The sequence below is a fragment of the Eupeodes corollae genome, chromosome 1 (assembly GCF_945859685.1).
Source record: "Eupeodes corollae chromosome 1, idEupCoro1.1, whole genome shotgun sequence".
Taxonomy (NCBI): domain Eukaryota; kingdom Metazoa; phylum Arthropoda; class Insecta; order Diptera; family Syrphidae; genus Eupeodes; species Eupeodes corollae.
Genome location: NC_079147.1, coordinates 128,925,726 through 128,953,201, shown reverse-complemented (window position 1 = coordinate 128,953,201; position 27,476 = coordinate 128,925,726). Strand labels below are relative to the sequence as shown.

At 33.7% G+C, this 27,476-nt stretch overlaps 1 protein-coding gene across 3 annotated transcripts in view; it reads left to right on the top strand.

Annotated features, from left to right (window-relative positions):
- Positions 1 to 27,476, top strand: part of LOC129943523 (PAX3- and PAX7-binding protein 1) — a 75,068-nt gene that overhangs the window by 25,177 nt on the left and 22,415 nt on the right. For 2 of the 3 annotated variants that reach the window (XM_056053035.1, XM_056053033.1), the window contains 9 exons: positions 12,538 to 12,769; positions 20,400 to 20,582; positions 20,707 to 20,783; positions 20,851 to 21,074; positions 21,135 to 21,324; positions 26,323 to 26,449; positions 26,502 to 26,696; positions 26,761 to 26,909; positions 26,964 to 27,168. In XM_056053035.1, the coding sequence (XP_055909010.1) occupies positions 12,538 to 12,769; positions 20,400 to 20,582; positions 20,707 to 20,783; positions 20,851 to 21,074; positions 21,135 to 21,324; positions 26,323 to 26,449; positions 26,502 to 26,696; positions 26,761 to 26,909; positions 26,964 to 27,168 (1,582 nt within the window). The remainder of the gene's footprint in view (positions 1 to 12,537; positions 12,770 to 20,399; positions 20,583 to 20,706; positions 20,784 to 20,850; positions 21,075 to 21,134; positions 21,325 to 26,322; positions 26,450 to 26,501; positions 26,697 to 26,760; positions 26,910 to 26,963; positions 27,169 to 27,476) is intronic. The other variant, XM_056053034.1, reaches the window with a different exon arrangement.

Sequence of the window (27,476 nt, the reverse complement as noted above, 5' to 3'; positions counted from 1 at the left end):
TTGATATATCAAGTGCAATAATCTTACTGTCTCTAAAATTATGTAAAGATTTGTTCCACTGTTCGGTGAGATGAATCATGAGACCTATTGCTACGAAAGCCGTGTTGCCCGTCCTTAGAAATCTTTCGTTCTTCGAGAATTTTTTTTAAAATTTTAACCCATTTGATATGTCATGCACTCGATTCATCGACACCCAGCAACATGTTCGTTATAGCCCATTAATGTAGATTTAGGTCGCTTTTTGAGCTGGAAGTTTGAGAAGATCTGCCTTCAACTTATGAAGCAAGACATTCAAATATAGCACGCAGAGAATCCATAATTGCCTCATCATCGGTTGATTATTACATACGGTCACTAATAAGCTAATATGCTTCCCCCTTAAGGGCTTTACGATGGTCGTCGATCCGTAGACCTCTTCGAAATAATGCCATTCTTGCTTATTACTTCCAGAAAAAGTTGGAACTACTGCACGTTGCTTCTATTTAAAATAGTCACCGAACCCGCCATGTCGGATTGATGAATTATTATTATTATTATTATTAATTTTATTAAATGGTAAATAAATTACAAATTTAATAATTACTTAAACTAGAAATTAGCTGCCAGGGCTATCTACTAGGGAAGTTAAGTTTTTAATTATAAAAGATAAGAGATATATACATACATAGGTAGTTATTATTGTTATTATTATTATTTTTTTATTTTTTGTTTTAAATAGAGTTTTCAATTTTTAAAGTCGTCATTATATTGTATACCAAATTTATGTTGTCAGAATTGATATTTTTCAAAAGATGGTGTAAGTTTTCCTTTGATAGTTTTGCGCAGGTTGAAGAGACTTTTGGACAGGAAAGAAGGTGGGTCATTGTAAGAGTAGAGTTATCCTCGCAGAGATGGCAGAGTGGAGGTGCTTCTTTATTGAACAGGTGTTTGTGTGTAATGTATGAGTGGCCCAGTCTGAGCCGGATGTATAGCTTTAGTTTTTTTAAAGATATGTTGCTGGGATAGATTGCTCTGTCCCCGTTTGGATTTAGATTTTTGTATGAGTGGTTGTAGTTTGTCCAAGATTCTTTTCTTTTGAACTTCTAGTTTTCTAGAAGTATATTGGTAGTATCTTTTTTATTGTGTTGAAAAAAGGCTTTTAATGGTTCTTTTTTCGCTGATTTGGCTTCTGCGTCAACTGCTTCGTTGCCATTGATCCCAACGTGGCCGGGAATCCAGATGATTTTTAAAGTTTCGGGATTTAGGATGAGATGGTGTCTTATGGTCTCTACTATTTCAATCGAGTTCGAAATGTTTTCTATAGCCTTTATAGTTGAAAGGCTATCCGAAAATATGATCGTTTTTCTTTTCTGGGAGTGTGTTATGGCTTGGTATATAGCAAACGCTTCGGCAGTAAAAGTGGATGTGTGAGAGGATAGTAGCCCTTTGGAGACAACGGAACCGTTGGCGCCAACAACAGCAAACGAGGTGTACGTGTCCCCTTTGGATGCGTCTGTAAATAGTAGTTTCCATCCAAGAGATTTGTAGTTTTCTGCGATGTCATGAAAAAGTGTTTTGTATATATCATCAGAGGTTGAATTTTTTGGATAGATGGAAAGTTCGGTGTTTATGGTGTTACTTGGTAGGTTCCAAGGTGGTTGGCTATTCTTTGCGTAGTTTTGAATAGAGATCGGAACATCAAAGTTCTTTGCCAACGTGAGTGCCCTACATAAAGTTGATTGGATTCTTTGATGTCTCTTTCGATTCAAAATTTTTTTGACTTCTGGATGGATGGATGTTCTGTATGAAGAGTTTATTTTTGTAATTATTTTGGCCGTGAGAAAGTCAATTATGTCCGTTAAATGGGGAAGCCCAGCTTCAGTTAATATGTTAATGATGGGTGTTGAGCGTATGGCTCTCATGCAGCATCTGGTGGCGGAGTGGTAAGGTGTTGTGATAAGACCCAGAGATGGTTTGGAGCATTTTCCGTAGATTGGTAAACAATAATCAATTTTTGATAACACTATGGATTTGGTTAAATTTATAAGAGCATTAATGTTCGCGAAGCTATTTTTTGAAGACAAATATTTAATTATATTAACCCTGGCAGTTAAGCTTTTCCTTATATAAATACAATGGTTCTTAAAATTAAATTTAGAATCAAATATAATGCCAAGAAATTTCAAAGAATCAACGTTTTTTATACAGCTGTTGTTTAAATTGACTTCAACAAATTTTGTACAGTTGTGTTTTTTGCATATGTGTAACAATTCGGATTTTGAACATGAAATTATTGAGCCCGAGTAATTACACCATTGAAGAATAGCATTTATAATAGAAGTAAACATATTTCCCAATTCGTGGAGGTCTTTAATTTTAGAAAAAATGATTAAATCATCGGCATAGAGTGAGTGTTCGACTTTATGAAAGCTGTCTATTATATTGCTTACTTCATTAAAAGCTATGATGAATAGAACCACTGATAGTGGAGATCCTTGGGGAATGCCGTTCTTAAGTTGGTGTAGATTTGAGTAGATGTTGCAATATTTTATTCGGAAATTCCTGTTAGAAAGAAATGATTGTATATATTTGTATGCTTTTAGTCCTATTTTCCATTTTAACAGTTGATTTAGAACAACATGTGCTCCGATCCTATCAAAGGCTTTTTGGAAATCTAGACTGAGAATGGTGGCGTGGTTTCGTTTAGACAATGATGTGGAGACAAAATGGTCAATATGGAGAAGGGCGTCTAGCGTAGACTTCCCTTTTTTAAATGCGACTTGTCGGTTGTCAACCAGTTTGTCTTTTTCAAGGAACCAAAATAAACGTTTGGCTATTATTTTTTCTAAAATTTTGTCTGTACACGGAAGGAGGGATATAGGGCGATACCCTGAAATTAATGTGCGGTCCCCGGTGGGTTTAGGCAGTGGTATGATATTGGCAGTTTTCCAGGCATGTGGGATTATTCCTGTGTCGAAGATGTTGTTGTATAGTGCCAGTAGACGATTTTTCAAAGTCAGAGGTGAGTTTTTTAACATGACATATGAAATACGGTCAAAACCCGGGGTTTTGCCTTTTGCTGTGTGTACGCAGGAAATAAGTTCAGACATGTTTATTTGCGATTCAATAGAGATAGCTGAAGTGCAGGGGTGGAAAGATATATTTGCGTTGTTCAGGCTTTTTTCTTTTTCGCTGATGAAAGTATGGTCGAAATTAGCATCGTCTGAAGATTGTTCCCATGTTTGGGCAAAGTTTTCAACGATTTTTAAAGGGCAAGTCAACGTTGTTGTGTCTGTTTTTATTGTTTCTATTGTGTATGGATTATATGTGCCTGTTAACGTTTTTAAATCGGCCCAAAGTTTTTGAGGTGTTGAATTTGGATTTATGTTAGCAGTAAATTTTTCAAAACAGTTCTTTTTTTCAGTTTTTACTGTTTTTCTAAATTTGGCATTAAGTTTACGATAGAGAACGAGATTGCAATCAGTAGGGGATTTTTTAAAGTTGTACCATGCTTTTTGTTTTTGCATACGCAGAGAACTTATATCCTTATTCCACCAAAAGACGGTTTTCTTGTGGGTCTTGTCGCTAGTTTGAGGAATGGATAAGTTTGCTGCAGTGCGTATTGATTTATGAATCAAAGCGGATTCTCTGTTGATGTTCAAGGAATCTTTTCTCAGGAGCAACTCCCTAGATACAGTGGCTCGGAATAAATCTCAGTTTGCTTTGTCTAGAAGGAATTTTTTGTTTTTTTTAACCTGTTGGTTATATTGTCCGGTAGTGAGGCTAATGAAAATGGGAAATTACCGATATGTCCCAGGTAGTTTTATTTAGAAGAGAAGGTGTGATGAGTGATAGATCTACGTGTGAAAGCGTACTATGGGTGGAAAAATGGGTTGGTCGACCGTCATTAAGTAAAGCTAACCCAGAGTTAGCGATAAAATGTTCGACTGTATTGCCGCGTTTATTTAGTTTTTCAGAGCCCCAGGATGGACTCCATGAATTAAAGTCCCCTGTTATTAAGACAGGGTTGCTAATTCCGTTGATAATATCTTCAAGGTCTTGTGTTGAAAATTGTTGATCAGGGTGGATATAGAGAGAAATAATCGTAAATTGAATATTTAACTTGATTTCAACTCCTATTGCTAATATATTTGAGTTAATCGGAATAACTGAATGGGAGATTGAGTTGTGGACGAGGATGCCAACACCTTGTTTGGAAGTCGTTATAGAGTCGATATTATGGAAGTATGTGGTATATTGTTTGGGAGAAAATGGATGGCGATCGGAAATTACATGGGTTTCTTGCAAGCAAATGACCTTTGGTTGTATGTCTTTTATTAGTAGTTGCAATTCGTATAAGTTATTCAGGTACCCATTAAGGTTCCATTGTAGGATGGTGAATTGTTGGTGAAGTGAAGGTAAAGTATTGTTTTTGCCGGTGTAAAGAGAATTTTGTTGTGGAGAATTGAATGCGGTGTTATTATTGTGGTGTTCATTATGACTCCGCGGCATTGATACAGAAGCGGGAGGGCTTTGTAAAAAGCCCTGTCGATTCGGTATCCCCACCGCGGAGTCATTGTTTTGGTTAAGAAGTTTAGTTTTAGGTTGAATCATCATCTTGTTCCATATGATTACCAGGTTGGTAGTATAGGTTTTGTGAGAGAAGTGTGTTTGTTAGATTTGTTAGAGGAGATGGGAAGCTAGAAGGTGTAAGAGACTGAGTAGTCTCGACAGAGTGTGTGTGAGAGAGAGAGTTAGTATGAGTGTATTTGTTGTTTTTATTAAAAGTTGGTGTGGGTGTGGAGTCAGTTATCGTATTTGGAGGAGAAATCGTAGAAGTAGATTTTTGTATGGTGCGGGCAGGTATTATTGGCGCGGGTGGGGAAGTATGAGGAAGTTGTTTATTGTTTTTTTGTTTAATAGTTTTTTCGCTATTATTTGTTTGTGGGGGTGAATCAATTATTGTGGTAGATTGGTTGTAAAGATTTTGCTTAGATGTGTTGTTTGTTGAAGTAGAAATAGTAGCTTGATCGGAAGAAGAATTGCTGGGAAGCAACTGGGGTGGAGGGGTTGAACCCGTGGTGGTGTTTTGTTTACTTGACGTTGATGAGTTTTGTAAAACTGAGGAGTAGGTTGTTGAAAAGAATTGAATCGGATTTTTTTCTTTGTATATTTTTTTTGCATCGGCCATTGAACATTTGTTGATTGTTTTAATTTTGAGAATTTCTTTGGCCTTGATGTATTCTTTGCACAATTTGGAAGATGATGGGTGTTCATCGGCACAGTTAGCGCATGAAATGCGTGTGCAATTTTCTGGTTGATGGGGGGCAAGGTTACAGTTTTGGCAAATTTCTGAAGAAGAACATCTTTTGGTGGTGTGGCCGAGGAGTTGACATTTGCGACAGCGCATGGGGTTAGGGACATATTCCTCTATTTTTGCTTTGTGCCAGCCAATATCAACGGTGGAGGGAGGGCGGAAGCGATCAAAAGTAAATAGAATTAGACCGGTAGCCTCTTGTTTATTGTCAGGTGTTGTTTTTTTAAATTTGTATACTTCGGTTACGCCTTGACATTTCATTTCACTAATTATCTCTTCTTCTGGCACATTGATTAGGCATTTGGCGTATGCTGTACCTTTGCAAGAATTAAGGTTGGATTGTAGTTTAACGGAGATTGGACAAAGGTTAGCCAGGTGTTTTTTGGACAGGAAAAGATTAGCTATTTTGGCGGATTTTGCAAGGAGAAGAAGGCGTAGTTCCGTTATACTTTCGTACGCGGTACTAATACCATCAATGGCTTTTTTAAGTAGAAATACACTTATAGAAGATAGAGGTTTTTTTTCATCACTAGAAGAAATGACTATGAATTTTGGGTCGGGAAGGGTTGAATTTATTTGCACTGTTTTGTCGAGTTCTATGTAGGTAGGGTTATTGTTTTTCTTTCTTTTTCTAACATTGGATTCGGGCAAAGACTGATGTGCTTTTTCAAGCACCGCAAATTTATTGCCCGAAAGTACAGTTGGCCCAGGGGCCATAGTTTAATTGATAAACCACTAGATCAAATTATATATGTATATAATTTTTCACGAGATAAATTGAAGCAACACAAAAGGTTGTTGGAGATATTACGTAAGTAACTGTAAAGTATTAAACTGAATAGAGCGAGCAAAACTGAGAGACAAGTTGTCGACTTGAAGGTCAGACGGTGACTGTTGATGAATTAAAAAATCTGTAAGCTTTCTTGATGTGTGTGACTATCACTCTTTAAAGGAAAAAAATTGGCATCCTTTTAAACAGAAGCCGCTTGAGCCAATGCAGCAGCTTCCAACAAGAAATCTACCGTGGCAACTAGAGAACTAGGGTCGAGCGACTTACAACTCTCAACCATTCCTGTATGCGAGTAAAATCCGGGATAGAGGGGACCTACAGTTTATATGCCGGGTTATTTGATTAAGCACCCTTCGTGTCCAGAATTACTTTCGGACGATTTGCCAATTTCTATCAAGAATCAGTACCCGTGAAAATAACTTGAAGTTGCACAAGCCGTAATTGAATCCAAGACCTCTGGCATGACAATCCTACGCACTAATCATCACGAAACGGGTACTTGCGAATTCTTCAAATTATTTGAATAAAAAAGCGCGATCCAAAATATCGCCAGTTATAACTTAAAATTTAAAATTACTTATAAGGTATTGCAATTAATATTAACTTAAACGTAGGTGCTCTTATTGGGAGCGATGTTAACACTCATCATACTGCATGGGGTAGCACGAATATCAACGACAGAGGTGAGTCTCTTTTTGATTATATTCTTGGTACTAACCTCTTAGTAAGTAATGTTGGAAATGAACCAACCTTCATAACTAAAACTAGACAAGAAGTCTTAGACATAGCTCTTGTCTCAGATACTATACACCATATGATCTTGGACTTGAAAGTATCCAAAGGACACTCGTTCTCTGATCATAGATATATCCAGTTCAATATAAATGTGGATGATAACCCGAGTCAATTGACTTTTCGAAACTATCGCAAAACTTACTGGGCTTCTTTCAGGAACTCATTACGGAGTATACTAGAACCTGGACTATCTGGTCCTTCCTCTAACGCTAATGAAATTGAAAACAAAGTCAATGACCTTACCTCAGCTATGAACAGATCACATAAGAGGAAAGAGTAAAACACAATGGTGTGCCTCAGAGCTTGACTCGCTCAGGAAAGAATGCAGAAAACTTCAACCGGGCTAAAGCCGCAAGACTAGCCTCTCACTGGGACTCTTACAAACAATCCCTAATCTATCCAAAATCTACAAGAAGGCACTAAGGAAATATAAGCAACCTTCTTGGCGATCCTGCTGTGGCACAATAGAAGAAACTTCTGAAGCCTCTAGGTTACGGAAAACTCTTTCAACTAGTCCAACGATGCCAAGCTGCTTGAAAAATGCAGACGGCTCCTGGACAAATTCAAGTAATGAATCGCTGAACTTACTATTGCACACTCACATTCCTGGTAGTTCTCTTATCAAAACTTGCAACAATTATATACATTCAAGTTCAAATACAACATATCCACAAGGTGTGATCACAAGGGACAAGCTACAATGGCCTCTCAACAGCTTCAAACCATTTAAATCTGCAGGACTAGATAGAATAATACCAGCCGTGTTACAAAAGACTTCTGACATAATTGCACCAATCCTTGAGGCAATTTTTACCAGCTGTCTTTGTTTTTATACCCAAAGTAGGTAAATGCTCGCAAGTTAATCCTAAAGATCTACGACCCATAAGTCTATCATCATTCCTTCTTAAGACTTTGGAAAGATTGCTTGATATCCATTTAAGGGCAAGTATTGATACAAGACTTCTGTGTTCGTCTCATCATGTCTACTGCAAAGGTAAATCGGTGAAAACAGCGTTACACACCTTAGTACGCATCGTCGAATATTCCCTCCATCATAAAGAGTTCAATATGGTTGCTTTCCTTGACATCGAAGGTGCCTTTAACAACGTGGACACATCTGCAATCACATCTGCACTAACATCTCTAAGTGTAGAGTTCGCTTCGGAAGTTGATTCAATTAATGCTTACTAGCAGAATAATTAACTCAAAACTGGTCAATTCTTCTCGTAGACGATTCGGTAGTAGAGGCACACCGCAAGGTGTTGTTCTATCCCCTCTCCTCTGGAACCTAGTGGGTAATGAAATTCTTACTAGTCTGGATGCGAAGGGCTTCAGAGTGATGAGCTATACGGACGATGTTGCTATAGCAGTTGCAGGAAAGCATCTTAACATCCTAATAGAACTCTTACAAAATGCCTTGGACAAACTAATACTTTGGGCTGAGAGGTGTGGACTGGGTGTTAACCCACACAAAACCGATTTGGTCTTATTTTCGAGGAGATACAAAATTCCATTTGTCAACCCTCAATATATTAAAGGAATGCAATTAAAATTCTCAGGCGAGGCTTAATACCTTGGTCTTATCTTAGATAAAAAACTAAATCGCGCATTGGCTGTACACATCGGTAATCAGACCGATTTTAATGTACGGTGTGGCAGTATGGTAGACTGGTGTAATGAAAGGTGTAAACAGGGATAAGCTAAATAAAGTCCAACGTTCAGCTTGCCTATGTATAAGCAGATCGCTTCGCACGACCCCATCTGCGGCACTGGACACCTTACTCTACCTAACACCTCTTGACATATTTAGCAAACAAATAGCTGCAAGCTCTGCTATTCGCCTCAAAGCTTCGTCGCAGCGGAGTAACAATAACATTTGACAACTGCAATTCGACAGAAATTTCCAGATTTCTATACCTCCCAGATCTTTTTGGGAGGATAGGACATTCTTGGAAGACGAGCCAATCCATTTCTATACAGATGGCTCAACAAAAGAAGTGGTTGGTGGAGGTGTGTACTCTGGACGACTGAAATTAAGTCTCTCATTCCTCCTTCCCAATCATTATAGCGTGTTCCAGGCGGAACTTTTGGCGATAAAGGAACTTCTGTCCTGGCTTAAAGAAAACATGATATCAACATCTGATATCCATATTTTCTCAGATAACCAGGCCGCCTTCTAATATCTGGACTCTGTCTCTACAAACTCTAACTGTCCATAACTGTCGATCATCTCTAATGGAGATGGCATAACAGTTTAATATTCACCTTTGCGTAGTGCCGGGTCATAGAGACATTCCAGGTAACTGTAAGGCAGATGAACTCGCCAGAAACGGTACAGTACAGCCCAGCTTATCAGGTTTGGCAAGTACTGGCATACCAATCGCTACTTGTAAACTGCTGCTAATGCAAGACGCTGTGAGGAGGGCAGGCACCAGGTGGAACAACATCACCACGTGTCAAGTCACAAAAAACATGTGGCCAACACTGGATTTGAAACGTTCACGGTGCTTGATCTCTCTAAGTAGATCGCATATAAGCTCGATAATAGGTGTCATAAGCGGACACTGTCTAATTGAAAAGCACGCCACGAGACTAGGCGAATTCTCAAATGACTTTTGCAGAAGCTGTAGGGACGAGGAAGAGGAAGAAACGGTTCTTCATCTTCTCTGCACATGCCCTGCTCTAGCTCGAAAACGCAAGAATTACCTAGGAGAATTCTTCTTTAATGACCTAAACGATCTAAATCATATCGGTAAAATCAGCCTCTGACGTTTCGTAAGGGACTCAAACTGGTTCCATTGAGCTTTGGAGTAAGCCTCAAGATTCATGTGGTATCACAATGGGCCATTAAACTGGCCTAAGTGTGTCCGTTTCCATCTTGGACAGCCACTATAACCTAACCTAACCTAGGTACTCTTTCTTTAAAGAGACGAAAGCTTCATAGCTATAAAGAAGATAAGACAATAAGTTGGCAGTTTATACAAATAGCTATTATTGGTATTGACTTTTCTTACCTTGGAGTTAAAATCTCCTAAAACCATTTCAATGGTTTGCATCAGTTTAGGAATTGCGAAAATTCTTCGTAGTCCATATTTCATGTGCTTGGTTCGTCATCAGTAAATCCGTCCATATCTGATGCTTGATAGTGCTCCGCAACTAAATACTTTTTACGTAGTCAGGAAGTCACCCCAACAGCACACCCCCGACCTGGAGGGGAAGATCCTTAGCATAACTTTAAGGACGGGAAGCCGAATAAACCTTTCCTTACTTGTCTTTGCTCCGCATATGTTGTAGAAGCCTTATAAAGTGTTCACTGGGTAGATTAACCTAGCTGGACCTGTTTATTCCATCTCGGAAATACCTCCACTGCCACTAAAAGGGTGTCTTAGTGAAAATACCTCTCTCCACTCTCTTCCCTCTATCCCCAACGAATTTCCACCCAATCTACAGTGAGGTACTCGGCACTCGATGTTCTTCTTGGTTGCACATGTCTACTATTGAACTTCATTTTTAAATTTACATGTAGCATTTTCTTTCCATGAACATGATTTAATGTTCCAAGTGCCATGTTTTATAGGTTTTAATATAATTGGATATAAATTATTTCTATATATTCAACGCCTGTAAGTTGCGGATAGCTTAAACGCTGGTCAATTTATTACTATAATCATCCTTGTCTATGAGGCCTTAACTAGACATATTGTTTATATTATTAACTTCCCATAGGAAGTTATTGTAATGGGTCCGATTTGTCAAATTGAAAATTTTGACATTTCTCGAGGTTTCAAGGTCCCTAGAGTCGAAATAAAAGGTTTTTAGAAACATGTCTGTGCGTGCGTGCGTACGTACGTTCGTACATCCGTACTTTCGCGACGTTTTTTTCGTCGTCCATAGCTCAAGAACCAGAAGAGATATCGACTTCAAATAAATTTTGTTACACAGATAATAAGGCAGAAAGATGCAGAAAGGACTTTCAAGATTGCGTGGGTGGTTTTTTTACCATAGCAATTTAAAAAAAAGGTGAACATTTTGGTTAACCCTAAATATCTTACGAACCAAAAACGCTAGAGACTTGAATTAAATAATATATAATAAACTGTAACGTGATATCAAAGAAGTATATTTTTTGAAAAAAAAAAATCAATCTAACGGTTTTTTTATAAATCAAAAAAATATGATTTCATCTCCAAAACAATTTTGTGCAACGAAGAATATTGTTTTTGACATCTGATTAAATTTTGAGAAAAATCGAATTGACAGTTTTTTTTTTATAAAAAATGAAATTCTAAAAAAACATTACACAAAGTTGGTAAAAATTGAATATCGATTCAAATATCTTTTCAAAAACTTGAAATTTAGTCTTCAAACTTATTTTTACCTTATAAGAAATATTGTTTTCAACATTCTGAAAAATGTTGAGAAAAATCGAATTGACCGTTGTTTTACAAAAAATAAAAACTTAAAAAAAAAAAAATTAATAAAAGTTGGTAAAAATTGATTTTCGACTCAAATATCTTTTCAAAACTTTGAGATATTGGCTTTAATTTACTTTTATCTTTCAAAAAATATGGTTGTCAACATTCAGTGAAATTTTGAAAAAAATCTAATTGACAGTTTTTTTACAAAAATTAAAAACCGAAAAAAAATTAACAAAAGTTGGTAAAAAATGATTTTCGAATTAAATATCTTTTCAAAAATTTCTTACTCAGTCTTACTTATAAAAAATATTGTTTTCAACATTAGGACAAATTTTGAGAAAAATCGAATTGACAGTTTTTTTTACAAAAAATAAAAACCTAAAAAAATGTATAATAGTTGGTAAAAATTGATTTTCGACTCAAATATCTTTTCAAAAATTGTAGATATTGGCTTTAAACTACTTTTATCTTTTAAAAAATATTGTTGTTCAGTAAAATTTGGAAAAAAAATCGAATTGACAGTTTTTATACAAAAAAATAAAAACCTAAAAAAAATTTAACATAAGTTGGTAAAAATTGATTTTCGACTCAAATATCTTTTCAAAAATTGTAGATATTGGCTTTAAACTACTTTTATCTTTTAAAAAATATTGTTGTTCAGTAAAATTTGGAAAAAAAATCGAATTGACAGTTTTTTTTACAAAAAATAAAACTCTAAAAAAAAAACAATACTAAAACTTGCTAAAAATTTACTTTCGACGACTCAAATAGCTTTTCAAAAATTAAAAATATTGGCTTTAAACTTATTTTATTTCACAGAAAATATTGTTTTCGATATTCAGTAATTTTTATATAAAAATCCAACAGTCCGTTTTTTCATAAAAAATAAAATCTAGACAAACTTTTAAGCAAGACAAATCGACAGACTGGATGGGAAGTTATCAGTGTGGGTCGCATCCCAGCCTCTTTTTTTATTAATGTTTTGCTTAAAGTAAAAATAAAAAATATTATATTCTGACGATGAATTAAAAAATACAGATTCAAATAATTTCAGTATAATCTAATTCAAAAACCGTATTTTTTTTTCTAAGGATTGGCGTTTTTTCATATAAAGCTCTCTATTTACTTATATCCAAATTGAGGTTTACAAATTAATTTTGCTATATAATTTTTTTGTATTCATTTAAAAACTAAAAACTTCAACAATAATGGATTTTTTGTTTTATGTTTCCTTATAGCTTGTTGTTAAAAAGTCAGAACCGGCACTTATTCTTGATGGAATTGACTCAATTTGCTCTGGAAAAGATGACATGTCTGATGATAATGAGAGAGTTAATAGCGATGATACCAGAACTCAAAAAACGTTTTCAAAAGCTGAAAATCTTAAACAAATGCTTGAGAATGGATCTATCCCAGATGCTACCATGATTCATGCAGCAAGAAAACGCAGGCAAAAAGCACGCGAACAAGGTACAAATAGCACTAAGATAACAATGAAATTCATTAATGATTGGAAATGTTTCCGTTTTCAAGTTAAGGGCATGTCGCATGCAAAAAAATTGATTGGTGCTTTGCGCTTAGCTTTGTAGCGTTCACATTTTTTTAAATATTTAAACGAAATAAACGGGTTTTGATTGAAAATATATTGGGCTAAATATGTATAAAGGAATAAAAAATTTAAAAAAATTGTTTGTTCCTTAACAGCACTAGAATCACTAAAAAATCATTAAATTCAGGTAGTTACTTGCGAAAATCAATGGGGCAGTGTGTAAAATATAATTTTTTATTTTTTTTATATTTTTTTCCAAAAAACAATAAATTTTTATAAATAGTATCGATTTTCTTTTTTTTTAATTTATTTATTTATTCCAAGAAAAATTGTAGAAAACTATGAAAAATAGGGCAAATTTGCATTTTGGCATAGGTGCATTATTTGATAAAACTTTCAAAGTATAACAGCTAGCTAAGTCAATTTAACTTTTTTTCAAATTCTTAATATATGTTCAGATATTTGCTTTTAAATTTTTTTTTTTTAAATAGTTATAGTAACTTTTTTAGACAAAAAATCCAAAATGCATTCTTTTTTTTCCAATATTTTTTGCGAATTCATGGGGCGAGCTGATTTTTTTTTTTCTTTTAGTTTTAATTTTTTTTTTAAAAAAAAGGACCATATATATTACTCTTACTATCGATTTTGAAAAAAAAAAAAATTTGTCGCAACATAATTAAAAATGCATTTCAATATAACAACATTTGTGGTGCAATTGTGAGGGATTGGGAGTTTATATAATTGCAAAATATTTTTTTTATTTTTTTTTTGGCATTTTGTTTATTCTATTTAAAAAAATAAAAAGTTCTTGCGTCTACTGTTTATTTAATTTAATTTTTATAAAAGAGGTCTATTTTGCATTTTTTAACAACAAATTTCTTTGTAAACGCACACAATGAAGTTTCCAGTTCCCAAGAATGTCACTGCATCTCAGCGCTCAAGAAGAGAATTCTTTGCAAAAGAATTTCGCCCGCCCATCCTCTCTCAGATTTTTTTTGTTGTTGGTTTCATGGCTCATTTAGTTTTTGTATTCTTTGTTTTGCTTGCGGTATACAATAACAGAAAATACAACAAAAAAAAAAAGACTTTTTTTAGAAATATTTTTTTATTTCTAGTATGTGGTATGATGTGAGGTCATGGACTCGTGTTTTGGGTGTTACGTAGTCAATCGTATAAGCAAAATTTGATTTTTGGTTCAACTTTCGGCAAGTTTTGTGGTTGCACATTGTAGTGTAGGTATAAAAAAAGGTAAAGAGGTATTGTAGGTATCGTGTATTCGCTGTCATATATTTTGTTTTCTTGTTTTTTTTGCGTACTATCACTCCTGGGTATTGCATTTTTTTAACTTCCCATACGAAGTTTTTATAATGGGTCCGATTTGTCAAATTGAAAATTTTGACATTTCTCGACGTTTCAAGGTCCCTAGAGTCGAAATAAAATATTTTTAGAAAGATGTCTGTGCGTGCGTGTGTACGTACGTTCATACGTCCGTACGTCCGTACGTTCGCAACGTTTTTTTCGTCGAAGCCAATATTTTTAGTTTTTGAAAAGCTATTTGAGTCGAAAATCAATTTTTACCAACTTTTGTTAATTTTTTTTAAGGTTTTTAATTTTTTGTACAAAAACTGTCAATTCGATTTTTTTCAAAATTTTACTGAATGTTGAAAATAATATTTCTTATAAGATAAAATTAGTTTGAAGCCTAAATTCCAACTTTTTGAAAAGATATTTGAATCGATATTCAATTCTTACCAACTTTGAGTAAAGTTTTTTTAGATTTTTATTTTGTATAAAAAAACTGTCAATTCGATTTTTCTCAAAATTTTATCAGATGTCAAAAACATTATTCTTCGTTGCACAAAATTGTTTTGGAGATGAAATCATATTTTAGTCGTAAAATTTGGTGGGTGACACATTTTTTTCAGTTTTTTTGATTTATAAAAAAAAACCGTTAAATGGATATTTTTTTCAAAAAATATACTTGGTTGATATCACGTTACAATATATTATATAAAATTTAATTCAAGTCTCTAGCGTTTTTGGTTCGTAAGATATTTAGGGTTAACCAAAATTTTCACCTTTTTTTTCAAACTGCTACGGTAAAAAAAACACCTACGCAATATTCTTGAGAGCCCTTTCTGCATCTTTCTGCCTTATTATCTGTATAACAAAATTTATTTGAAGTCGATATCTCTTCTGGTTCTTGAGCTATTTACGAGGAAAAAAACGTCGCGAACGTACGGACTTACGAACGTACGTACACACGCACGCACAAACATCTTTCTAAAAACCTTTTATTTCGACTCTTGGGACCTTAAACCCTCGAGAAATGTCAAAATTTTCAATTTGACAAATCGGACCCATTACAATAACTTCCAATGGGAAGTTAAAAAATATTAAAATAATATAGGTATTTTCAATAATTAGAAAATGTCGACCAAAAAAAAAAACATCTCCTTCGATAGCAAAATACCCACTTGCTTTATAAAATTCGAACCATATGCAAAAGACAACAACAAATCTACCTAACTAGCCATACAAAAAAAAACCGGTTTATCATGCAACGTTGTTCTATTTCTTATATCTTTGATTGGCTGCTTGTGCGAAAATATATCCCTCGCTCTGAGAGACAAAAAAGATCAAGAGGCAAATATAGAGTAATTGGAAATTCAAATTTTGAATTTGATAATGAAGAGAGTAACGATCTTTCACTAATACATTCAAATTCATTTACATGAGTTCTGAGTTCGCTTCTGCGGGAGACATACCCTTAAATGTTAGTTCCATATTTTAATTAAAAAAAGTAATGAAAGTTGAATGTTAGTTCCATATTTTAATTTAAAAAAAAAAACAATAAAAAAGAATTTTTCCAGTATTTCTCCAAGACCAACCATCAAGAATAAAAAAATAATTACTAGACAAATATATGTATGTACTCGTGTTGGCTTCAATTCCTACCTTCTTATTTTGCCCACACAAATAAATCAGGGGATCATGACGAAATCTAGAATGCCAAAAATCTCGAATGCCGAAAATCTCGAAAATAAAAAAAAATTATCTAGAACGCAATCTCGAATACACAAAAATCTCGAAATACTCTATCTAGAAAAAAATCTCGAAAAAAAATATAAATTCGAGATTTTTTGTTTTTGTATTTTTAACAGTTAAAAGTCAATAAAACAAATATAGAAAGGTGCACGTGTAGCAATGTGCAATTGTATGATTGGTAACTTTACTTGTCAACTTTAAGTTTGTTAAGGAGAAGTAAGGGCTCAACTTTCCATTACCGCAGCACGAATTTCGATAGATATGTGCAAATATAAAATAACTACCAATTTTAGAGCGAGGAAACATTTATTTCTATTTTTAATTAATTTTTAAAGTTCACTTTTTACATACAAAACACGCAAAAATGGTTGATTTTGACATTTCTTCCCTATTTTTTGCTCAGTGTTGCCATACTTGTTTCTTTTTCTTGGTGATTTCTTTTATTTTAGTGCTTAAATGAAAAAATATTTTGCATATACCCAAACTCGCACCCACCTCAAATCCTATAGTGACCCAAGCTGTTAGAATGTCGTGCTATCAATTAAAAAAAACTTGTTTTAGGCTCAAAAAATGCAATACAAAAAAAATAGGGTTAAGTCCGAAAAAGAAAATATTTTTTTTTAAGACTTAAAGTTGTTTCCTCGCCCTAATATTTAAAACATGTTCTATTGAGACCCCTACCTAACTGTAAAAAAAAATCAGAAGGAAATTCGTGCTGCGGTAATGGAAAGTCGCCCCGAAGTAAGTTATCCAGAATGTATGTTTGAAATTTTGAGGCATTGTTTAAAATTCGCGCGAATTTTAAACATTGCCTTAAAAATTCAAACATGCATTCTGGATTTTTGCATTCGAGATTTTTTTTTTCTTGATTTTGGCATTTCGAGACTTTTCTTTTCTTGATTTTGGCATTTCGAGATTTTATTTTCCATATTTTTGTTTTCGAGATTTTTTCCATTCTAGATTTTTGTTTTCGAGATTTTTACTTTCTAGATAATTAATTTCTAGATATCGTGGTAGACCCATAAATCAGAAGAAGAATTAACAATCACGACTTCTTTGATCACAGTCCTTAAAATTGTTGTTCCTTCGTTCCCATATATCATTGGAAACGCTTATTTGTCCCTATCCTACGGTACATGAATAATAATCTCACCAAATCCAAAAGTAGGTAGAGGAATCTTCTAAATATTCAAAAGGGAGAAGGCTGAGTTATCCTGGCAAAGTTTGGTAACACTAGCCCTTAATTTATGAATTAATTCATATTTAAAACTCACAACTTATCCATTAATGTTTTAATTCATTTTTACTAATGGATTCTTAAAACTATCTTAACGCCAGAAACTTAATAACTTATAACTAACTTACTGGCCATATGCGGGCCCTCTAAATTAAACTGAAATAAAAACCGAACTTCTGAGTTACGTTTAAATTTTGTTTGTAATATTCCATAAGCCCACGTAGATCCCAGCATGTTCTCACCTGTCCTTTCTCTTTCTGTCAGGAGACTGATTGTCGTATTATCTTGGTTATGGGCAAAGACACTCCATACAAAAGACTGGAATCTTTACGTTTCACCCTCCAACATCCATTTGTTTACCTAGTTCTATTTGTAATTTTGACATTAGATCCATGAATAATGTGAAATCCAACAACAACTCGATGCGGTGTATTTACTTGTTTTGACAGGTGTTGTTTTTTTATTAAATTGCTGTGGTGAGGATTTTAGATTTGATATTATGTGGGATGTGTTTTAAATTTTCTAATTCAGGCGATGTCACACTTTTATGTGTTTTTTTTATTTGAAAAACTTAACTTATAGTGAAATTGTTAAGACTTGTTAATTTTTTTTAATTATCAAAATATTTTTTTATGAAGTAGAGTCGTCTTTAAATTTAAAAAAAGGAATTAATAGAACATTCAAAAAGGAAAATTTTTGGAACGTATAATTTGACCTGCATCAGAAATCTTTACATTACATCTAAAATAAAAATCACATTTTTGCTAATATTTTTTTCAAGTTTTCTTTACATAATACGACAAATGTCTAGTTCAGACAATTATAACTTTTTATTGAATTGGAAGGTGTATTTACAAATTAACAATTTCTTTCCACTTTTCTCTACGCATTGACATACAAAAAATAAGCAAACAAATGCAATAGCTAATGTCGCCGTAGCCACTATTTGCCGCCACCTTAGTACTGAAGGTTTTATACACAAAGATTCCTTCTACTATTATATGTATGTTTGGTTTGGAGGAACAAATTTTATTATATTTTATAACACCATCTCTTGTTTCTTAGTCCCAACAAACATTTTTGTTTTCAAAGGAAATCTAATATTATAGAGATTGCCAAAATAAAAAAAATACAAAAACCAAGTTCCGAAAATTCCTCCATATTTAAAATAAACCTACAAAAACGCGTTAAAGAATAAATGACATCAATATGAAGTTTTTTAGCTGAAGAGTTAATGAATATTTTTTAAATACGTCAGCTTACTATTTTCATTCTACCCAAATGTAATTTGCTTTTTTTAATTTGCTTTGTTTTGCCCTCATTAACCGTTTAACCCATTTTTGTCGTCTCTGCCTCAATACTGACAAAAGCCCCATTGACATCACGCTGAGTTCTACTGATTATGTCAATGTCTTCAGTATATACTAGTTATTGGAAAGACTTTTGAAAGATAGTACCTCTAGTGTTGACGTGTGAGCTCAGCACTATTCTTTCAAGTAGGATGTTAAAAAAATCGCATGACAGCGCATAACCTTGTCTAAATCCTTTTTTGGCATCGAAAGGTTTGTCCAATTATTTTATGGATATATAAGATATTTTGTTTGACTCTTTTGGTCTTTTTGTTTTTAGAATGCAAATAAAAAACTTATTTCATTCTTTCCCAACGTTTCGTAAGTGTTCCTTACTTCTTCAGGGGTGTCTTTATTCAATATTTTACATTAAAGCACATTAATTCTATTAGTTTTACTCCCATTCCTGCATCCTTCCAACGACGGCACTGACACAAAATTGAAAATAAATTAACAAAAAGAATATGAAATAAATAATAGACATAAACAAGAAAAAATATCGAATTAAACAGAATTGACACTTATATCACAGAATGTTCGCAGGTACTTTTTTTTATTATAATGCTAATGCATAGCCTTGTTTTATATTGTCGATGTCTTCTTTTGTGTTCATTGTCCTCTTAATTTTTGTCTGGATACGTAAGTTTTCCAAAGTGAGACGTGTGTTTAATTTCCTCTTCCTGTCCAGTACTTTTACCCCTTGGAAGACCATCGAGTGTCCACTCTGTGCTATGTGCTCCGAAAGCCCTGTTGAATCTTTATTCTTTCTTACGTCTGCTTCGTGTTCCTTCTCTTCGTTTGTCCTATGTATACCAGATCACATTTTTCTTTACCTGTGCCCTTGCATTCTATCGCAACACGAAGCAGACCCCGGTATAACTGGTATATCGGTATATCGTGGGACCAACGCTGCTGTAACTGAAAGTGTTGCCGAAGTCTCGAATGTGTCGATTCCTCGTAGTTCTCAAGAATTAGGACTGTCTTACGGCACATTATGGCGTATTTTGCATTTAGATCTATACCTACATCCATATAAAGTCCAGCTCACACAACACATGAAGCCAGCTGACCATTCACACCATCGTACATACGTCGAACGTTGACGTCGTCAGCGATTGTCGTATTTGGATTTGGAGCGTTATGGTTAAATGATAACCAAAATTACCTATTTTTCAAGATTATGACTTAGAGAATATGTGGTTTCAATAAGAAGGTGCCACATGCGACATGTTTGACTTCGCGAAATACCTGGTTTATGCAGATAAACCTTCAACTCTTGAGCACTTAAAAACCAACATTCGTTTTTTTTCTGGCTAACTTATCTTCCGATATGTGTCAAAAAGTGTTCGAAAATTACCTCAAAAGAATCGATGCTTGCAACAATTCGTATGGTGGTCATGTAATGTTTCACACATAATGTCAACGTTCAAGCTTTATAATAAAAAAGAAGTATGAAAAAATAAATATTTAATGTGTTTTATTCACGTTTACTTTTAAATCCGCAAAATGAATAACCTTGTGCATTGAAAGTATTAGCAGTTAATTATTTAATTGTTTATGTTAGTTTCTAATAAAACTAGTAGTATTTATTTAAACAAAAAATTGTCTTCCTCAAAAAGGTTTGTATTTTTATTTTTCTAAAACTAAGATACATTTAAGCAATCTGCTTTCTGTTTCTTATTGAAAATAAACAACAGTATTGAATTTTCAAAACAACACAAAAATGCTCGAATTTTGTTTTCATATCTTTAAGTGCTATGTTTCTTTTTTGTTTTAAGTATTTTTTTTTGAAAGGTGGAAAAACCCTTAAACTACTACCATTTTCTAACCAATATGAAAGTTCTTGTACTACAAACCGTTAGCGGGCTTTCTCCATCAGTTGTTTAATTCAAATCTACTATTTCGATTTATTTCTAGGCGTTGTTATTCCAGTAGAAGATCCTAATAATGAAGAAAATAAAAAGGCAAAACAAATCAATAGAGAAGATGAAGATGAAGTTGAGAATTCTGGTGAAGAAGAACGTATTAATATGAATGCGGTTACTGGGAAGAGAGAGCTCGAAGAACGGCGTGAAAAATTTTATTCTGTTGAGAATTATTGTATGTATCGATGATTGGGTTGAAGGACGTTGTCAACTGTCAAACAGGCTGCGTTTATTTTCTTGCAATAAAATATTATATAAAAAAGAAAATGTTATATTCGCTATACGAAATTTTTCCGTAGATTCCGATGATGATTCGGATCATGATACCAATGAATGGGAGAACCAACAAATTCGAAAAGGTGTAACAGGAGCACAGGTACACATTTTTTTATTTAAGTTTTAACTGTTTGAATTTCTTCAGCTAATTTTAAATTTTGCTGCAGCTCTTAACAGCACAACATGGTTCAGTCATATCCAAATTTATAATAAAGTCATCAAACACTCAGTTAGAGTCTACTTCACCACAGTCAACTATTACGCTTTTAGATGAGGCCTATACATTAAAATCAATTGACAAATCACTTCAATTAAGATCAAATATTGAAAATGATAAAAATATATCCGCGTTAAGAACACCCCCAGAAATCACAGCTTCAATACAAACAAGGTTAAGAATGTATTTTAAATGGATTTGCTACTTTGACTGAATACAGTTTTATTTGTTTAGATTAATGAAAATAAGGGAACATAATAGAAGCCATAAATTAAATATCAATAGAATATCAACAGAAATGAAGGCTTTAAGAATGAATGAAATAGACTGTTCACAAAAAGCTCCAACTGCTGCAGCAAAATATCGCTTCTATCAGGAAATTAATGGATACGTCGAGAACTTGGTTGAGTGTCTAAATGAGAAGGTAATCATATTTAAATAGATCCTATTAACAATCTTGTATTATTCAACATTTGAAGAATTTTACAACATAAATTATAATACATAGATTTGGTAAGAACCGTCTTACTGGGGATGAATGACTATCGTTGGCAATAAATCACCCAAAGTAACCTTAATGTTTCCGGAAATGTTTATAAATAAGATGTTTTGATATTTCCTAATCCAATTATGATAATTTATTTCCCAATTTGAGTTTACTTTAGAATTATTTCGTAAACAAGTACATATTATGTCTTATTTTTATGATAACAAAAAATATTTGTTTAGGTAAAACAAAATGGAAAAACAAAGTTTGCTACAAAAATCATATGTAGAAATGTAATTGATATTTTATGCTAGTATGTAAATGTAAGCAAACAATAATTAATTAATTACAAATTTTAAGAAAGATTTTTTTAGTATCCGATATGACTTCTCTCTTCTTTTTCACCTAATACCTTCAAAATTTGATTTTCTTATTTTCATACTCCCGCCTGACTTAGTTCCTTTTCCTTTTGAACTTGACTTAAAACTTGCACTGTTGCACTTTAAATGTAAATTTCTCAAAAACCATTGACATGATTAATTTAATTTAAATGCAGAATTACAAACTTCGTGTTAACTTATATTCGCTTTTTATGGACAGGCTACATTCTCAAACAAGTAGAGCCATATATGGAGATGAACCAATTTTTATTAAAACATTTAAGTGCAAAAAGAATTAAAAAAACATAAATGAAAAAATAAATAAATTACGAAGTGAAGACTACAGTGAATGTGGACAATAAGCACTGAAAGGTACTTAGACTTGGTTGACTAAGAGAAAAAAAAAATATATATATGTTAATGAAAAACGAAATAAATTACAAAGAAGAAATAAAAACTGGCGCAGAAGAAAAAAAAAAGGAAGTGAAAAATTAAAACTGAAAAAAAAAAAACAAATAACCAAGAGCAGAGAAAGGGTGAAACATGCAAAAAAAGAACAACAAGTTGTATAAGAACAAAAGCAGTAATTAATTAATTATAAAAATAATTAAAAAGGAAGTTTATACTGAATATTACTACTGACTTACTTACTTAAAGTGGCGCTACAATCCGGGGCGAACCTGGGCCTTAACCAACGTTCGTCTCGAACCAGCTCGTTCCCTAGCTAGCTGTCTCCAGTTCCGCAAGCCAGGTTGATCCAGTTCCGCAAGCCAGGTTGGTTGAAGTCTTCACCAACCTGAGTGTGCCACCTGAGTCGCAGTCTTCTTCTGATGCGCCGTCCCTCGGGGTTGGATTCGAAGACCTTCCTATCTGGAGCGTTTATATTAATTCGATCTACATGACCCATCTATGTTGTTGGACTTTAATTCTGTTAACTAGGTCAGTGTTGCTGTACAGCCCACCCAGTTCTCCATCTATTCATACGGGACCTAAAATCACCCAAAGAATTTTTCTCTCGAAGCATCCTAAGACGCCCTCATCTTTCTTTGACAGGGTGCAGCCAAACTTGCGCCCTGTGCAAGATTTGCAGAAGCTCTCCTTTTCTATATTTTCACACATAAACTGATACACAAGCATAAGCCTTTCCCACATTACCCAGGAGTTAGACTTTTAATGCGTTTTTTTTATGGAGGTATCCCCAGTAGGCCTTTACCATAAAATAAAACGCAGCTAAGAAATGAGCAGAGGGGAAATGTTTAAACTCGGAGAAACTTAGTTTTCTGGCCTTACATTTTACAAATTAAGAAATAAGATCATCAAAGTCTAAAGAATTTAATAATTCCTTATCAAGGGACATTATAGATAAGCCTACCAGTTTCTCATGAGTTATGGTTGTCCTAAAATAATTTTTAATATTTTTAGGATTAAAAAAACACCGTTCTTCTAGAGCTACCGTGAGCGGGATTGTATTAAGGTTTGGAGAGCAATTACTAAATTCGGAGCAAAATCTTCAAGTTTTGAACTAAAAATAAAACTTAAGACATTTAAACTTGAGCTTTGTGATGTAAAAAGTGTGGAACCGTAGTTAACACTTGAAACAGTTCTTCACCATCTAAATCTTTAAAACTGCCTAATGTTAAAACATTCTCCAAATTAAGGAATGAAGCACGTTCATTTTTATTTAAACATACGCTTATGTAACTTAAAAATGAAAAAGTTATGCTAGAATTGTAATTGATTGAAATCTATTTTAAATTCTTTGTTTCGGGTCGAATATAGTTTCAGGACATTCATCAGCATAAAGTAATTTTCTCCGTTGGGATCGCAATGATGAAGCTTTAGGAAACATATTTGGTATTTCTAGGGAACTAGCGATACGATCGGTTAATTGCACATACTTACTCATTATTTTTTTCATCGGAACGCATAAAAATCAAACTGTTTTTTGTATTTTCTAAAACATTTATACCAGTTGACAGATTAACGGATGGACTTTGCAAATATTTGCTAGTTTTAATTAAATCTTAAAAATATCAAACCAAATGTAAAATTCAAACGTTTTATTTCCTTACGATTTTGCACTATTTTTGCCTCTAGATTTCCTGTTTCCATAAGAGCTTCATATAATTCTTCTAAATGTGTTTTTAAAGGCCTCGATGCATCTAACCTGCGCTCCTATCTAGTCTCAGAAAGGTTTTTTCAAAGTAAGGCTAGGAATTGTTTTCTTAGAAACGAGAATTTGAAAAAAAGTTATAAAAGATTGAATTCTATCGAAAATTTTAACTGCATATAATGGCTGCGTTCAATCTCAGGCAGTTAGTTGAAGTTGTATTTGATGATGTTCTGTACGTTATAGACGATGAAGAAGCTATTTGCCTGCAAATTTAGAAGGTAATTAAGATCTATTTTTTTTAACTTTAAAATTGACTTATTTTGTTCTCGTTTTTTAGATGACCAATTTACTAGGTCTTACCTGCAGTCTAGTGTCCAGCATTCTGAAGTTAAAGAACCTCATCCTGTTCCATTAAATATTTTATCTTACAACAATTTTGATTTCGAAGCTTAAATGTTTCTCTGCTTTTTATTTTTTGACAGCTATCTACAGCTTTCCGTACCCGTGGCATGATGGTTAGTGCGTTGGACAGTCCTGCTAGAGGTCTTGGGTTCGATCCCTGCCTATGTCATCTAAAGTCTTTTCACGGGTACTGCCTTTTGCGAGGAATTGACAAATTCTCCAAGAGTAACTATTGTCATGAAAAAGTGCTTTCTCAAAATTAGCCGTTCGGATTCGGCATATAAACTGTAGGTCCCCTCCATTCCTGACAACATTACTTGCACACAGGAATGGTTGAGAGTTGTAAGTCACTAGGCCTTGGTTCTCAACGGACTGTCGCCCCACCCAATTTTTTTTTTTTTTATCTACAGCTTTCCAACTCGTTCCACAAGGTATCTAAAAATCTACCTATTCCAGATACCATATCCAACACGAGATTGAACGCAGCCAATGATCACCGTGCAGCATATTAAACACTAAATTTAAGGATGCGAAAGAAAACTTATCTTTGTTCTAGGGTTCGAATTCAATTCTGAACACCCGCCTCTTTTACTTTCATGTTCATAACTTTGGCTTCGACAGTTACTTATTAAAATTCCATGTAAACCAAGCGTGTCTAAAATCAACTGAGTCAGTCATATTCCAGTCCAAAATACGTCACTTCTATTAAAAACTAAGAGCTTTTTATTTAAACAAAAGAAAAAAAAACAATTGAAGCAATCTTCATTCTGCATTCTGCACCAGATTACGCCGTTACATCAGTCATTAACTTTAAAAAAAAAAAAACTGCCTGCGCAACGATTCGACTCCACATAGATTCGTCCCTCACTTTATTTATTCCATTCACTTTATTCTATTCCATTCTATTAACAATTTCATATTCTGTAAGCAGGACTTAACTCTTACACAGATACAGTGTGCAATAAGAAAACCTGTAGGCTCTGACCCATATGATTCCCTATATATAGTTTTTTTTTGTAATATCTCCCATGTTAGTTTCGATACTCAGTGTGTTAAAAAGAAAACTTGCACATCCATTGACCATTTGTATTGGTAGTTAGCACAGAGACATTTTCTGTTGTTTTTTTTTTGTAGATGGGAACACACATAAAGAAGTGCGGTGCATAATACAAAACCTTCACGTTCTAGCCCATTTGATTCAATATGAATAAGTATTTTCCTTTGTCATACTCTCTATGCTAATTTTGGGACTCAGTGTGCATGGAACTTTTTTGTGTTGAGATTTTTTTCTCTTGTATGAACAAGGTGAAATATTTGGAAATTACGTAGGTAGGATTTTTAGTTCTGCGATATCTTGAGGTAAATTTTCATTGAATGATAAGATAACAGTTGTGATAAATTTTTGTTTCGGATTATTTTAAGAATGTTTGTGGTTGAAAACATGGCAAATAGTAGAACATGTTTGTTTGCGCAAGTTAAGATTACATTGTTTTGCTCCTGGTAATGCGCCCCTTAGAACTTTTGCGGCCTGTGCATTTGTACATCTTGTACATATGTTTGTTCCCTGGACAGATGAGAACCGGGATGATAAGTCTTATAGATGTTTGATTTAGACGCTCTAGAGAGGACTTTACTACTCAATTGCAACCTACGTCCAAAGAAGAAGCGATTTGCAATTATTTGAGTTTATAGCGGTGTCTAAGTAAACAAAGTCCGCAACTACCTCAAAGTTATATACTTGGTCTTGTCCTTATTCACCACTATACCAATCTTCTTTGCTTCCGTCGTAATGCTCAAAAACGCTCCACTTACAGCAAGCTTTGATTTTTAAATAAATCATTGATTTTCTTAAAAGAAAACTTGGGGAATATTTCTTTTTTTCATACCCTGACTTTTGTTTCTAATTCTTGAACAGTTTTTTAACATTATGAGTAAAAAATACATATATACGCTTCCTCTTTTGATGGAGCAAGTTCTCTTCACTACAATTATGATGTATTTGACCTTTACTTTTTTATTTTTAATACTTTTTTATCACAGGTACCTAAAATAAATGACTTAGAGAAACGTGCTATGCAAATTTTATCAAAACATCCTTCATATTTAATTGAGAGAAGAAGACAAGACGTTCGAGACCAAGTAAAGGAAATGACTGAATCTTCAAACAGTAAACATAGCTCACATTTTCAAAGACAAAAAATAATTGTTTTATATTTAAGAATGTTTAGGCTCAGCTATGAAAAGGGTTCCAGAAAACGAAGAAATAATCAAAAGAACAGCCGAACGTGAATGCAGACGAACTCGAAGGCGTTGTGAAAGAGAAAAATGTGACATTAGCAGCACACATTTAGATGGCATGTCAAGTGACGATGAAGTTTCTGACCATGTTCTTAAACAAAAGAAATTGTCAATAGGCAAGTAATTACAGTATGAAGTTATCAAACGTCTCATAATTATTTGTTTACTTAAAAAAACTAGATCAATTGCAAGTGGAAGTAGATAATTTATTTGCAGACGCTGGAGATGATTTCTGTAAACCAGAATTTGTACTCTCAAAATTTAATGTTTGGCGAAAGACGGATATGGATTCATACAAAGATGCTTTTGTTAGTCTTTGTCTACCCAAGGTTTTTTTTGTGTACATGTATTTACATTTTATAAAGGTTTTTTTTTTTCAATAGGTCATGGCTCCATTCGTAAGAACTGAAACAGTTATTTGGAATCCCTTAAGTGAAGACTACAAAGATATTGAAAATATGAGCTGGTATTCTGCTTGCATGCTGTTTGGATTGTCAGAAATGGAAACAGAAGATTCATTATTATTAGATCCTGATGTGAAACTAGTGCCAATAGTTATTGAAAAAATATTACTTCCAAAAGTTACAGGTAAAATTATTAATTTTATTACAGAAAAAAAAAACATTCTTAGTAGGAATTGAAATTAATAAAAATCAGTAAATTAGGTGGCGCTAGGTCCTATTGACTTAAAACTCTCAACCATTCCTGTTTTTGGTAATTTGAGAAAAAATACTTTTCATGGCAGAAATTACTCTTAGAGGATTTGTCAATCCGCAAGAGGTAGTTCCCATGGAAAAAAAAATTTGAATGGCACAATCAAGGATTGAACCCAAGACCTCTGGCATTATAGTCCTACGCCCTTTTTTTAAATTAATTTTTATTATAATAATCATTAT